At 46.7% G+C, this 14,766-nt stretch overlaps 2 protein-coding genes across 2 annotated transcripts; one reads left to right on the top strand and one right to left on the bottom strand.

Annotated features, from left to right (window-relative positions):
- Positions 1 to 231: 231 nt before the first annotated feature.
- Positions 232 to 5,308, bottom strand: dzank1 (double zinc ribbon and ankyrin repeat domains 1; the record flags this gene model as incomplete). The annotated part of the gene is made up of 16 exons (XM_080463574.1): positions 232 to 369; positions 1,250 to 1,327; positions 1,461 to 1,495; positions 1,640 to 1,727; positions 1,798 to 1,881; positions 1,953 to 2,056; positions 2,206 to 2,413; positions 2,494 to 2,628; positions 2,725 to 2,841; positions 2,925 to 3,231; positions 3,623 to 3,684; positions 3,750 to 3,886; positions 4,013 to 4,067; positions 4,768 to 4,843; positions 4,969 to 5,122; positions 5,200 to 5,308. 16 exons carry the CDS (start codon positions 5,306 to 5,308, stop codon positions 232 to 234), a joined length of 1,887 nt encoding a protein of 628 aa, XP_080319700.1.
- Positions 5,309 to 6,582: 1,274 nt separating this feature from the next.
- Positions 6,583 to 10,928, top strand: polr3f (polymerase (RNA) III (DNA directed) polypeptide F). Its single transcript, XM_080463459.1, has 10 exons — positions 6,583 to 6,654; positions 6,773 to 7,004; positions 8,535 to 8,652; positions 8,732 to 8,799; positions 9,202 to 9,269; positions 9,412 to 9,524; positions 9,755 to 9,898; positions 9,982 to 10,089; positions 10,161 to 10,352; positions 10,454 to 10,928. Exons 2-10 carry the CDS (start codon positions 6,943 to 6,945, stop codon positions 10,529 to 10,531), a joined length of 951 nt encoding a protein of 316 aa, XP_080319585.1. The 5' UTR covers positions 6,583 to 6,654; positions 6,773 to 6,942; the 3' UTR covers positions 10,532 to 10,928.
- Positions 10,929 to 14,766: the final 3,838 nt, after the last annotated feature.

Here is a 14,766-nt window from a genome sequence, read left to right as displayed (position 1 = left end):
GAGAGTTTGAGGAAACTTCTCCGGTGTTACACACCATCAAGTGGACCTTCTCTGAGAGTTCAACAAAACATTGAAAAACTCCATTAAAACACAAAAAAATACTGATTTATTACTTAAACCTTTCAAAGAAAATCCTGGACATGGGCTTTCTGTGTCACAAAGAGTGAAGAATGAGGAAAAGAAGCTGCTGAAACACATTAGAACCTTGTTGGAACATTGAACTGGATGAAGTCAGAGAAGCGGCAGCTGAACTTCTTCCAGCGGAGACGTGGCTGCAGCCGACTCCGTCGCCATCGTCATCCCTCCCCCCCGACGTTCCTCCGCTGCGCACTGGCCCTGCAGCTGAAACTGGAGGATATCAAGGTGGCCCTTCGTAAAACCGACTGTTGCACACCAGGGGTGTCCCAACACATTTTAGTTCAGGTTCTAAATTATGAAAATGACTACAATCTCAACCTGAAGTCGATTTTAATGAAAAGAAAATTTCTATAACTGTTGCATTGTGCATGTTTTTACACCCTGATGATCAGGTCTGTGTCGTGTCGCTACTCTTAAGAAATTAGTTTGTAGAAAGGCAATGTTTTCTCTGAACTATTCACAATTTGCTTGATGGTTTGGCGGGATTGGAGCGTATTGCAGTTTTAAACTCATTTCAAACCTGTTAAAATCCTTCAAAACATCAAAACCAGCCAAATAATAGATCAGTTTAAACCTGCATCAAATTAGTTAAAAACACTGGGGGAAAAAAAGAGTGTCGAAAATGTGAAAACCCCTAAGATCATCCAAACATCAGGTTGTAGTGAAAACCATGTGGAAACGTAATAAAACCCAATAAAATATAAAACACAACATTGGAATTTGATAAAGATTTATAACAGGTGAGTCGAACCTGAACGCAGCACAGATCGTCGGAGCCTCTAGCGGCGGCCTCGTGCAGAGACGTGTTCTTCATCCTGAGGAGGAGGAGGAGGAGGTCACCTCATGATGTCACATAACACGTCAAACAGCACCATCTTACCGTCCGGACCACTGCTGGTTCACGTACCACTGCTGGTTGACGTCCACCCCACGATGCGCCAACACGGGAATCCCGCCACGGCGTAAGCTCGTCACCATCACTCCCGCAGCCAGAAGGCTCCGCCCCCTGAAGAACCAATAAGCAGGCAGCATGAATATTTGTATTTTTCAACGATTCCAAAACAGTTCTGCAGGTCACCCGACCCACTGCAGTACTAGTTAATCTTCGTACCTGATCCAGGAGCTCCTGGACTGTGCTGACACTGCCACCACCTGGACTGACTTCCTCCAGCAGCTGCCAGTCCTTCACCTGTAACACCACAGCCAATCAGAGCACAGTGTCAATTTACCACAGCCAATCAGAACACAGTGTCAATTTACCACAGCCAATCAGAGCACAGTGTCAATTTACCACAGCCAATCACAGAGTGCAGCTTTCTTACCCGAGGAGTGTGTTTGGGCGTCAGTCCATTGCCTCCTGTCAGAAACACAAAAACTTTTATCTCACTGTCGTGGGAGACGTTACAGCTGCTCTGATTGGACGGCTGTTTGTAGACAGACACACGAGTTTCTCTAATTGTCCTCTGATTACTTTAATCATGTCCGGTTTTTATGTTCTTACTGTCCCCGCTACGCTCCATGGTGCTGCTCAGAGTGTTGGCACTCGCTGTTTCCCCCGCTCGTCTGTCGGCGCCACCTTCAGGACGCACCTGAGCACAGGCGGCTGCCATGTTACTTCCTGAAACTCATCGACCAACGAGAACGAGGATTCAAACACACCTGCTGCTGCTTGTGTTTCACCGCCTCGAAGCTCACCATCACACTGACCTCCGCACCGTCCTCATGGACCACTGCAGACACCACCTGAGAGACACGGCACACACAGTCAGCCACAGCGCCCCCTGCAGGGGGAGAGGTGGTAGGGCGAGACATACCCGGCCCAGGCGGGGCTCTCCCAGCACGGCTCTGAACGAGGCGTGGTTCTGGGCGTAGCTCCTCAGGTGGGCGCACACGTGATCCAGCTGCATCCTCCAGAAACCTGAAGACCAGGAGATCAAAGAAGACACATGACGACAACAACACGATGACCGCGCACACACACACACACACACACACACACACACACACACACACACACACACACACACACACACACACACACACACAGTGGGGGCGGGGGAAGGGCACCTCTGCCGGGGCTGACTGCGCTCGGCGGTGGGCGGCGGTCTCTGCTCGCCTGCTCCCTGCTGAGCTGCAGCACCTCCTCCTGCTCCTTCCTCTGCAGCGTGGTGGCTGATGGGTAATAGAGTCCCACAGTCTGGGTGTGCTGATCCACAGTGGGCGGGGCTTCCTTTACGCCCTCTGTTGGCGCCGCCCACCACGTGGCCTCATGGGAGGCTGACGGCTGCACAGACAGACGCCTGAGTTAACAGTGACGAGCTGAGTGGACAATGTGACGTCGAGGGTGAGACGCACCTGTCCCCCAGTGATGTCACTGCTCAAGGTGGGCGGGGCCTGTAGGAAGACGCCGCAGCAAGCACAGTAGAGAGAGTCCGGAGATCCACTCGCCCCGCAACGCCAACACATCACGCAGCGGGCTACTTGACCCCACTGGAAACACACAACCGCTTAGCACACGCACTCCCAGAAACTCTACAGAAAGTGTGTGTATGTGTGTGTGTGTGTGTGTGTGTATGTATGTGACACCTTGCAGGTACAGTCTCTGGCCCCGCCCTCCTTTATTGGTTCACAACTTGACCTCAACAGCTTCCCGCCTTCTGCTTGGTGGCCACAGGAGGCACTGTGGTTCCTACAGCACTGGACCTGCAGCATGAAGACGCAGTCAGTCTCACCTGCGCAGGTGAGTTCACTGTGACGTCACCGTGGGAGCATGTCGTCATGGTTACCTGCAGAAGGTCGCTCTCACAGGTCACACAGGTGGAGATGTGAGCTGGATTCCCAGTTCCGCAACAAACACACACCACATGATCCTGTAAACAACAACAACAAACAACATGTGAACCTGCCAACATCATGTTGTGTGTATGTGCAGTGTATTTAGCATACGCAGCCCCACACAGGTGTGCTTGCAGTACCTGTCCTCCCTCAGCAGGGGGCGTCCTCTGTGCAGGTCGTGGAGGGATGAAGGCACCACACTCCACACAGAAACCAGCAAATGGATCTGAAAGATGAACGCTGTGACACTGAAGACACCTGCACAGACAGATGCAGACATGGAGCTCCTGAGTCTAACCGCCGGGTCAGAAGTGTTTGGACACGTCACCTGGGACACCTGTGTGATGTCACCAGGTGTGACGTGGCGTCATCGTCTAGATTAAACCAAGACAGTTTCAATAGAAAGACAGAAAGAAGTTCTTCTTGTACGGCTGGTGCTTCACCAGAGGTCAGCTCCGCCTGAAACCGTGGATGACCTTTGGACTACTTTTAGCTGTAGTAGGTAGGTGTGTGTGTGTGTGTGTGTGTGTGTGTGTGTGTGTGTGTGTGTGTGTGTGTGTGTGTGTGTGTGTGTGTGCGTGTGTGTGTGTGTGTAAGCTCTTGCATTGTGCAGGTAGAAAAAACCGACAGTTATCTGTGTGGAGCTTACTGCAGGAAGTTGACGTGTGTCTGAAGGCGGGACTTCTGTGAGCTGCTGAACTCGCCGTCATCCTGACAGACAGAAGACAGAAGATGAAGGTCTGCACAGAGTGACGTTAAACCACCTGGAGTCTGACGAGACGCTCCACCTCAGGCCGGGTGTTCGTGGAGCAGTCCGTCCCCGTGGCGACGGCCGCTGGCTCAGAGCCGAAGCGTTGGTTCAGAAAACGAGGACCTGCTGGAGAACTGCCGCCGTTTGCCACAACACTCGCCTCTGAACACAGAGAGAGGAAGTGAAGCTCCATGTGTTTGTGAGTTAAAAGGGAACATCTAAACTCTGATTGGCTGTTCTGTGATGTGAAGCCCCGCCCCTCTAAACATAAGAAACAGCAGATCTGACCTGCCGACCTCAGACGGGAATTCTCGGCGGCGTCCGGAGCTCCATCAGAGCGGAGCTGAAAAGCAGAGGAAGGTCAGTGTCAAACATGAGTGGGATCAGCAGGGGCTGCTGGGAAATGTAGTCTGTAACAGACTGATAGCTGCCATTAGCCACAATATTATGGGATGTGTCATTGACCTTTGACCTCAAACATGAATGAAAACTACCAACCAAAGTCTCACCAAATGCCATTGTCATGTTGTCATGGTAACAGTAAATCGTGATACTTTTTCTCCGATAGCTCGATACTGCTGCTCAAACCTCAATTTGCAACCGTGTGTGTGTGTGTGTGTGTGTGTGTGTGTGTGTGTGTGTGTGTGTGTGTGTGTGTGTGTGTGTGTGTGTGGGAGTGATGAATTGGGTAAAGTGCATTGGAAGTGGTAAACTGTGCTGTATCAGAAAAGCCCAATAACATTTAAACTCAGTCCAAAAGTATCACCATGGTGATCAGGTGAGCACCAGTAATCAACCCCAGAGCTTCTCCTTGACCTCAGTCCCAGAGCCAGCAGGCGGCATCCTGATCCTCTCCTGACTCATCTCGCATGCTGACGGCTTCTTCTCATGGTGCTTCTCCCTCCTCGACTCCTCCACCTCCTTCTCAGACCACTGGACCATCCTGCCTCCTTGAAACAGCCTGCTACCTTGCTGTCATGATTGCCACTACCACCACCAGAGGGCGACATAGATCTGGTCAGAGAGCAACCGGGTTTGATTACCTGCTGGAGATTTGGCCCGTCGTCCACAAGACCCACAGAGAAGACCTTTGTTACCACAGAGCTCTGCCGGTAGTCACTACACACACACACACACACACACACACACACACGCACACGCACACGCAGACACACACACACACACATTAACTGAGTAGCTGAAGCATCCCCTCATGAGACATGCGTGCTGGCTTGAGTCCTCACCTGGTGATGGCCACGGCTCGAACAGTGACCCGGCCGGCAGGCAGGGTGATGAGTTCAGTGTATTTCTTGGTGGACCCTGCTGCCCATCCCTGCCCCCGAACCGTCACGGGCTTCGACCCATCCAGAGTGAAAAAGATGGCCACACCTGCCGTTTCTGCAGAGGCACACACACGTGTCACTCAGGTAAACCTCAGCAGCCAATCAGATGGCCTGGCCGCTGTGCGCTCTAACCTGATTGGATGGACACGGGAGTCTTGGTGTCGATGTGGTTCTTGGCCCGATGAGCTGGTGGGTGGATGATGGGAATGATGAGTGGAGCTGAGACCGCCCCCGCTGCCATGACAACAGCGTCAATCACTTGATCAGCAGGTATGTGTTGTCATTAAAGGCCTGAGTGGATCGACTGGTCGTCAGCACTGCTGTAAACATCAGAAGTTACAAACCAGTCACAGGTCAGTGACTTCCTGTGGACACACGGGAAGTTGTTTTTATCTCCAACAAGCTAAACACAACAACTGCTGTTTTTACACTGCCGCAAATTTTTTTTTTGTAAAATTAGTAAATTCCTCCAAATTCCCTGAATTTTTGCTGGTTAACTTTAACCATTGATTCGTGGATAAGCATCACTGTGGACCGGAGACTGAAAGTCATGTGACTGTGAGCAGTAGGAGCAATCAAGTGAATTTCATTGGCACACTTGAAACAGGTATTATATTTTTTTACAGCAAGATTTTAAAAGTTGCTTTTTCTGTATCATCGCTAAAATTCTTATCCACTAAAATCAGCTTGTTGCAAATGATCATGCATGAAGTAGCATATTAAATACTCACTGACGCCCAATCAAAACACTTTTTATCACCCACCATCCATTCAGTCACGAGTCCAGTATTCCCTGATGTGTGCAAATAAGTGGCAAACAAGCTGTACACAAATAGTAAACAAACGGTAAACAAACAGTAAAGAAACTGTAAACAAGTAGCTGCTAATTTCTCACCTGTAGCTCGTCCTAACGCAGAGTTTACAGGAGCGTCTCCATGGAAACGAGAGGAGAACACGTGGTGCGCTCCTATCACCAGTACGAAGCAGAAAGACGGTGGGCGGGGCTTATCACAGAGTTTGGCTTACGTACCCGCCCGTCTTTCCATCATTCCATCATTTCCAGTGACGTGATTTATTTTGCAAATTCATAAATATGTGAAAGTACATTTAAAATGTATTGATGCTTATTTGATATTTTCGTATTTGATAACGAGATTTTCTTATTTGTTAAAGTCAGTCAAACCCCTGTTTCATGTCATAAACAGATGACACACATCATGATCATTCTCATCTTTATTGCAGACATAGGAGTCCATAAAAAAACATTCACAAATACATAAAACAAATACATACAAATACATAAAACTGAGAATAAAACAGTATAAAAACACAGTTGAAACAAGCAAACAAATCAACACATAAATCTCCAGGATGTCAAGCTGAGCCAGAAACAAAGAAAACTGTTTCATTACGTTGGATTTCTTCAGAAAGTACATTGAGCGAAACAGGAGAAACAAGCGACACTACAATACAGCCTTGTTGTTAGTTTATTTTCGGTCAGGCAGTTTCCGGGACACTCTCGGAAATGACGCGATACTGGCCAGTTTCCGCCCGATCTGGTTTCATGATTGCGCTCCTCTATAGAAGGTTGTTTGTGTCACTTTTGTCATAGAAATTGTCTTAGTTTATCACATGGTATTCTTGTAATGTGTTCACAACTTTACATTTTTGGAGGAAGGAAGGCTAGTTTTCATTTTGTTTCTAGGCTGGAAACTTTCCGTATTATCTGGCAACCCGGGTCCTGGCTCCTTGTACCGCAGTAAGCGTAGGACCCACAGACTGAGTCCGGTGGAGGAGCTAACAGCAGAAACAGCTGACGGTGCGGTGCGGTGCGGGTTAAAGCCGCACGGCTCACACGCGAAGTGAAGGGAACCGATGGCGGAGGTGAAGGTGAAGAAGGAGGCTGACGCCACGGACCCCCTGCAAGTGGAGAACAGGTCAGTGGGCAGTCTCAGAACTCCGTCCGCATTGCGTCAGTTTTAACGTTCACTCGGTGTCACTGGACACATGCGGGGACGCAGGCTGCGGGGAAAAGCGTGTCCTGATCCGGACTGACAGTCTCTTCTGTGCGGCTGCTGTGTGCGGGTCAGTCCGGGTCTCCTCATAGGAGGAGGAGAGTTGACAGGATGAAAGCATGACTGGTGACTTTCCAGTGAATGAGACCTTTAAGTTAATAAAACACAAACTGGTACTACTGCTAATAATAATAGGCAAAGCTAATAAATTAGAGCGTTATTTTTACTTAAATAACCATTAGGAATCAAATACAACGTACTGCCCGCAGAAGCGGGGTTATTGGTGTATTAGTGTAATTATAATACAATAAACATCTTCCCTTTCTGATGATGTCTTTCAAATTAAAAGCCCAACAAAACATCATATCTTGGCAAAATTCTGATTCATATTAAATTAAATTCATCTGCTGCCATAAACCCCTTTCACTTCAGATTGATAGTAGACCAGTTCAGGATGTGACATATTGAAATAATACCCCTCTGAAAAAGCACATAAAGGTTTATTTCCCTCTAATATCAGACGGATATTAAAAGGAAGTTTACTGTTATCGTAAACCCATTCCATGTCAGACTGATAGCAGACTACCTCAGGATATCACTCAAGTCCCCAGCTCTATCCGATATGGTATATCAAAATAAGAGCCCTCTGAAATAGCACATCTGGGCTCCTGTCCCTCTAACTTCAGACTGATGTCTAAAGGAAATTCTCCAGGAGAGTGGACAGATGCTGCAACGTTTTAAAAGTTATAAAGAGTCGCTAGCTGAAAGTATCGTATTCGTATAAAGTTGAAGAAGGTAAGTTGAAGGGCTTTCCCATCCACTTCAAAGATAAAAATTATTTTAAAAGGTTGCATATTTCAAAAAGTTGAAAAGATATGAAGTTTAAAGAGGTTGTCTTAAAAGTAGAACTGTTCAAATTGGTGAAGGTGTTAAAGCGGTATAGGCTGAAGAATTCCAAAAAAATTTCCCATCCGTTCACATGGGAAGAAAATTGTAGAAAAGTTTAACTATACTCCGCCACACCTGTTGACAGGTTAACAGTGTGTTAACAGTGTGTTAACAGTGTGTTAACAGTGTGTTAACTGTTAACAGTGTGTTAACAGTGTGTTAACAGTGTACACCACTCAGTAATACAGCATATGTGCTCTTGTTTTGATAGATTTCTGTAGTTGACCTTACTAGCTGACAGTTTTGCTGGGGCCCAGGACAAGTCATCTACATTTTTTTCCTTTCCACTGTGGGATGTGGAATCCGTTAAATAATGTTTGAATTCCTAGCCCTCTGCATCTGCTGGTAATTGTTTTGCCCATGTATGATGTCCACTCTATGTGTCGGTCACTTTATTTGGCCAAAATGCAGGATCATTCAAATCAAGTCTCTGATCCAGCCTCCAGTCTTCCTTGTTTGAGGTCTTGTTGTTGTTGTTGTTGTTGATTTGTTTCCTCCCTCCAGGATCAAAGAGCTGTGTCAGCAGTTCCCTCAGGGAATCACTGACCAGGTCATTCAGAATGACTTCCCTCACCTGGAGCCTCAGCAGAGAGCCATGGCCATCAACAAGCTGCTGTCATTGGTTGGTCCCTGCTGACATCACGCCGCGATCCTTTCTGATTGTTTCACACGGATGGTGACTGACGCTGCTGTTGTTCCAGGGTCAGTTGGAGCTCTTGAGGAACAGCTCTGGTTTACTGTACAGACTGAAGGACGGACAACATGGCAGGTACACCGCAGACACACAACATGGCAGGAACACCGCAGACACACAACATGGCAGGTACACAGCAGACACACAACATGGCAGGTACACCGCAGACACACAACATGGCAGGTACACCGCAGACACACAACATGGCAGGTACACCGCAGACACACAACACGGCAGGTACACAACATGGCAGGTACACAGCAGACACACAACATGGCAGGTACACAACATGGCAGGTACACAACATGGCAGGTACACAGCAGACACACAACATGGCAGGTACACAGCAGACACACAACATGGCAGGTACACAACAGACACACAACGCGGCAGGTACACAGCAGACTCGCAGCAGACGCACAACAGAGAGGCGGTCAGTGTGTGTTGAGTGGTAGTTGTGTATCTTGTCTTTGACAGTAAGATGAAAGGATCCGACAATCAGGAGAAGTTGGTGTATCAGATCATCGAGGACGCTGGGAATAAAGGTGTGTGTGTGTGTGTGTGTGTGTGTGTGTGTGTGTGTGTGTGTGTGTGTGTGTGTGTGTGTGTGTGTGTGTGTGTGTGTGTGTGTGTGTGTGTGTGTGTGTGTGTGTCAACAACAATACACGTTGTGTTTTTGTGTTTCAGGGATCTGGAGCCGAGAGATTCGCTACAAATCAAATCTTCCTCTCACGGAGATCAACAAGATCCTGAAGAACCTGGAGAGCAAGAAGCTCATCAAGGCTGTGAAGTCTGTGGCTGTGAGGACACACAACAACATACAAATACACACATGCACACTTTTAAAACACCTTATACTCAGCTGTGTGTGTGTGTGTGTGTGTGTGTGTGTGTGTGTGTGTGTGTGTGTGTGTGTGTGTGTGTGTGTGTGTGTGTGTGTGTGTGTGTGTGTGTGTGTGTGTGTGTGTGTGTGTGTGTGTGTGTGTGTGTGTGTGTGTGTGTGTGTGTGTGTGTGTGTGCGCATGTGTAGGCCTCCAAGAAGAAAGTGTACATGTTGTACAACGTGCAGCCGGACCGCTCGGTGACGGGAGGAGCGTGGTACAGCGATCAGGACTTCGAGTCCGAGTTTGTGGAAGTTCTCAACCAACAGTGCTACAAGTTCCTGCAGAGCAAGGTGCTGCACAGCACAGACACACAAAAGGTTCAACACATTTTGATTCACACACGCGTGTGGCTGATCATCGTGTGTGTGTGTAGGCGGAGGCGGCCCGCGACGGTAATCACAGCCCGATGGTTCAGAGGAACAGCTCCTTCGCCTCCTCACATGAAGTGTGGAAGTACATCTGTGAGCTCGGCATCAGCAAGGTGACGCCTCTGACATCACAGCTCAAACACGCCGGTCGTACAGCACGTCTGACCGTGTGTGTGTCTCTCAGGTGGAGCTGTCCATGGAGGACATTGAGACGATCCTCAACACGTTGATCTTTGATGGGAAGGTGGAAATGACCGTGATCACAGCTAAAGAAGGAACGGTGGGCAGCGTGGATGGATACATGAAACTCTACCGCGGCGTCAACGCCATCATCCCACCGACAGGCCTGGTCAAGACGCCCTGCGGACTCTGTCCGGTACTACACACACACACACACACACACACACACACACACACACACACACGCACACACACATAGATTATGTATATATTGTTTGTTGTGTGTTTTATCCTCAGGTGTTTGATGACTGTCATGACGGCGGAGAGATCTCTCCGTCTACCTGCATCTACATGAGCGAGTGGTTGGACTTCTGACATCCAAACCTGGATGTCAGAAAAATATTTGTTATAAGCAATGTTTGTTTTTGTTTACTGAACTTTGAAGCTGCTTCAGTTGTATTTTTTTATAAAAATAAAAGTTGGGTCTGCCTCCAGTTCTGTTTGGTTGGAAGTCTTTCATACACACAGGAAGTGAAGCGTTAAATACTGAGAGCCGTACAGCTCTCAGACCAGCAGGGGGGGCTGCTGAGTCAATGTTTGTGATTGTGTGTGGTTCCTTTGGTCAAAAGTGTCTCTTGAGTCAATGTGGTAGTTTTTCCACAGCAGTGGGATCATGAGGCTTCTAAATTATAATCTGGGAGGTTTATTTATCTGTCACACTTTATTATGGCCTCAGTGTAACAGGTTGAATAAATCTCATTATTTTAATCACACCTTGACCTTGTTCTCACTTACAGTATAGACACTGACCACTCACCAGGTTTTCCCCACAACCCTCTGTTGGCTGACCACTTCCTGACATCGTTTCAATTTGCAGTAACGGGCTTTACACCACCTGGGAGGAAGTTGACGTCTAAATGTCCGTTAGACGATGCTGCAAACAAATGTCTAGAAACAACGCATCAATATTTAATTCAATTCTATTTGTGGACCTAACTGTTGTCTTGGCATTAGCATCACTCAGGTTGATTTTGTTGTCGATGCAGCAGCAGCCTCACTTTGCTTTTCTCTTGGTTCTATTGATCCTCTGAAGATAAAAGCAAAAACTCAGAGGAGGTTTGCTCCATGGTAGAACCAACAACTGCCTACATTAAAGAAGTCGGCACCAAAACTGGAGAAGGAATGGCGTCTAAACTCACTCAGAAGTGTTTTGTCTGGAAAGATAGTTTGTTAATCTATTTGAAATTAAAAAAATTCAAAAAAAAAACTGTTTGCAAAATAAGATCTTACTTCTCAATCCCTCCTCGATAGAAGAAAACACAAACAACCCCAGGTTTTCTCTTCAGCACTGTGGCCAGGCTGACAAAAAGTCACAGCTCTGTCATAATGTCAATTTTATTGAACACACTAATCATTTATTCAGACAATCCAAAACTCAAATTTCAGGATCTTGTAGAAAACAAAGAAGCACAAATAATGTGTTCGTGGAAAATACATAATATTTTTAAAAGGAGGGGACTGTCAAAAGTGCACACTTAAATTTGAAGTAATTTGTTTCAGGCTCCCTGACTTCCCCTGCTCGTGTCTGATTGCTGCTCTCTGCCCTGATGTGTTTCACCTTTGCCTGAGTGTGACTGTCCGCACCTGGTGACAGTGCCGTATATTGGGGCTGTTGTGTTTCATGTTGCATATTTAAAGTGTGTATTTTTGACCAGCGCTGACCTTCATCTGAACGACTACGTCCCTGCAAGTTTCACACTCCGTCTCCTCTTTCTTCAGTTTCAGTAAAGTTAGTGCAGATCTCATCCACCGTGGTGTCCGGCCGATTGAGTCTCCGTCGATCCCTGACAACGAGCTTGGCACTACAAGTTAATTAAATTTTAGGGCACCTTATGCTTGTGACAGATGTGGCGGCTCACCCTGCAACCGTACGCACATGTTTTCCTCGTGTCCAACCCTGAAAAACTTTCTCCAAATTAATTTTAGCACCAGGTCCGAAGTATTTTCAAGAAATACTGAGAATTCAACACACAGCTATTTTTGGCTTTCCAGTAGAGTATAGCTGATACTCATTGAAAGAATTGGAAGTAATAAACGCCACCTTCTTCTTAACTGGAAGTCAACACAGTGGATTAGTGAGACTAGAGGGTTAGTGTGGAAGTAGTTAAAGACAGAAGTAACGAAAACAAGCACAACAATATACTGCCTCAAGCAACAAACGTATATGAATATGTGGACTTACTCATGTAAGGCTCTATACTATGTATGAATTTGTTGGTGTGTGTGTTTATGCACACACGTGTATCTGAGGTCTTGTACATATATATGCGTCGGTTATACAGTATATTAGGCTGTTGGACCTGTGAGTAACGTGTTTTGTTGTGGATAAGCACCAAAACCAAGAGACATCTCGTCATGGAAATGGTAATACCGCTTCAATATATACAAATATACCCACAAACTCAAATACATGTTTGTTGATGTCATTCTCCCATTTGTTAGAATCCATCAATTCCACAAGTCCTTTTACAAATCTCAACAATCTAAACAACTCCATTCCTCTTAGACATGATCAAATAGCAGCATGACGCCCCCCCTCCCGACTCCTCTGCAAACAATTAACCTCTCCACCTGCTTCCTGCGCTCCATCGTGACTTTCTCCACCTGCCAAGAGAACTATAGTTTAAAGAACAATATATTCTCATCATATCATACCGTTTGTGAACACTTATGGGGAAACTGTATAAGCTGCAAGATAAAACAAAAAGCGAACCTACACGGCTTTAAGAGTGGAGTGTTTCAGAGTGTCGGAGGGAGACGAGGAGTATCTGAGCCTTGTGAATGTTCAATCGATGTGTTTACAGTCGGATGGGAATATCCAGTGTTTCCCATCAGAGCTCATTAAGAGGCTCCATCCGGCTGTAATGGACTCAGTGCTGAGCTGACAGCATGCATCACCTTACACACACACACACACACACACACACACACACACACACACACACACACACACACACACACACACACACACACACACACACACACACACACACACACACACAATCTCACTGTGTAAGCAATGCATTAACCTGGTCAGAGCCACAATGGCCAATCAGAACGCAGTTACAGATCGCCTCGCCATCCATCTTCTGTTCTGTTTATATCCCACTCAGAGTCGTGATCAGGACACATCCTGATACAGTCCAGATTACACACTCACATTCACAACATTTAACCTCACATGCATGTTTTTTTCGACACACTAAACTCATAGACGTATGTGGAGAACATGGAAACTCTACACAGAGAAAAGACTGTATTCATACAGATTATTTCAGGGTACATGAATTATTATTCAAACATTTTGTTACATATTTTTGTATATTATTTCACAGATTATTTGCTTAATTAGTTGAATATTTGTTGCAGATGAAAGTACACTTTTTTTCTGTTACATTGGATTATTTGCAGATGATTTTAGTTGCATGTTACCTTTGTTTGATGTACTTTTGTTACATCTTACAGATTACAGGTGTGCACTTTTAGTTGCAGGAAGAGGAGGAGGAAGAGGGGGAGGAATAAGGAGGAGGAGGAGAAGTAGGAAGAGGAGGAGGAGTAATAAGGAGGAGTAGCAAGAGGAGGAATAAGGAGGAGGAGTAGCAAGAGGAGGAATAAGGAGGAGGAGGAATAAGGAGGATGAGTAGCAAGAGGAGGAATAAGGAGGAGGAGGAATAAGGAGGATGAGTAGCAAGAGGAGGAATAAGGAGGAGGAGGAATAAAGAGGAGGAGTAGCAAGAGGAGGAATAAGGAGGAGGAGGAGTAGCAAGAGGAGGAATAAGGAGGAGGAGGAATAAAGAGGAGGAGTAGCAAGAGGAGGAAGAAGTGGAGACAGTAGGAGGAAGACAAGGAATAAGGAGTGGCAAGAGGAGAAGGAGGAGGAAGAAGAGGGTGCATAGCAGGAGGAGGAAGCATATGGAGGATTAGCGAGAGGAGGAGTAGGAAGAGGAGAAGGAGTAGCAGGAGGAGAAAGGAAGAAAAGGGAGGAGGAGGAATTAAGAGGAGTAGCAAGAGGAAGAAGAGGAGTAGGAAGAGGAGGAAGAAGGAGGAGGAGGAAGGAGGAGGATGAGAAGGGGGAATAAGGAGGAGTAGCAGGAGGAAGAGAAGGAATAAGGAGGAGGAGGATGAAGAAGGAGAACTAGCAAAAGGAGGAGTAGGAAGAGGTAGAGTAGCAGGAGGAGGAAGAGGAAGAAAAGGAAGAGGTAAAATTAAGAGGAGTAGCAGGTCCTCTTGCTACTCCTCTTAATTTTACCTCTTCGAAGGAGGAGAGATAAAGAGGACTAGCAAGAGGAAGAGGAGGAATAAGGAGGACTAGCAAGAGGAGGAGGAGGAGGAGGAGGAAGAGGAGGAGTAGCAGGAGGAAGAGGAAGAAAATGAATTGGTAAAATTAAGAGAAGTAGCAATAGGAAGAAAAGGAGAAGGAATAAAGAGGACTTGCAAGAGGAGGAATAAGGAGGACTAGCAGGAGGAGGAAGAGGGGGAATAAGGAGGAGTAGCCAGAGGAGGAGGAGGAAGAGGAGGAATAAGGAGTAGCAAGAGGAGAAGGAAGAAGA

The sequence above is a fragment of the Lipophrys pholis genome, assembly GCF_963383615.2.
Source record: "Lipophrys pholis genome assembly, chromosome: 5".
In the NCBI taxonomy this organism is placed as follows: Eukaryota; Metazoa; Chordata; class Actinopteri; order Blenniiformes; family Blenniidae; genus Lipophrys; species Lipophrys pholis.
This window is presented reverse-complemented; position numbering and strand designations above follow the sequence as displayed.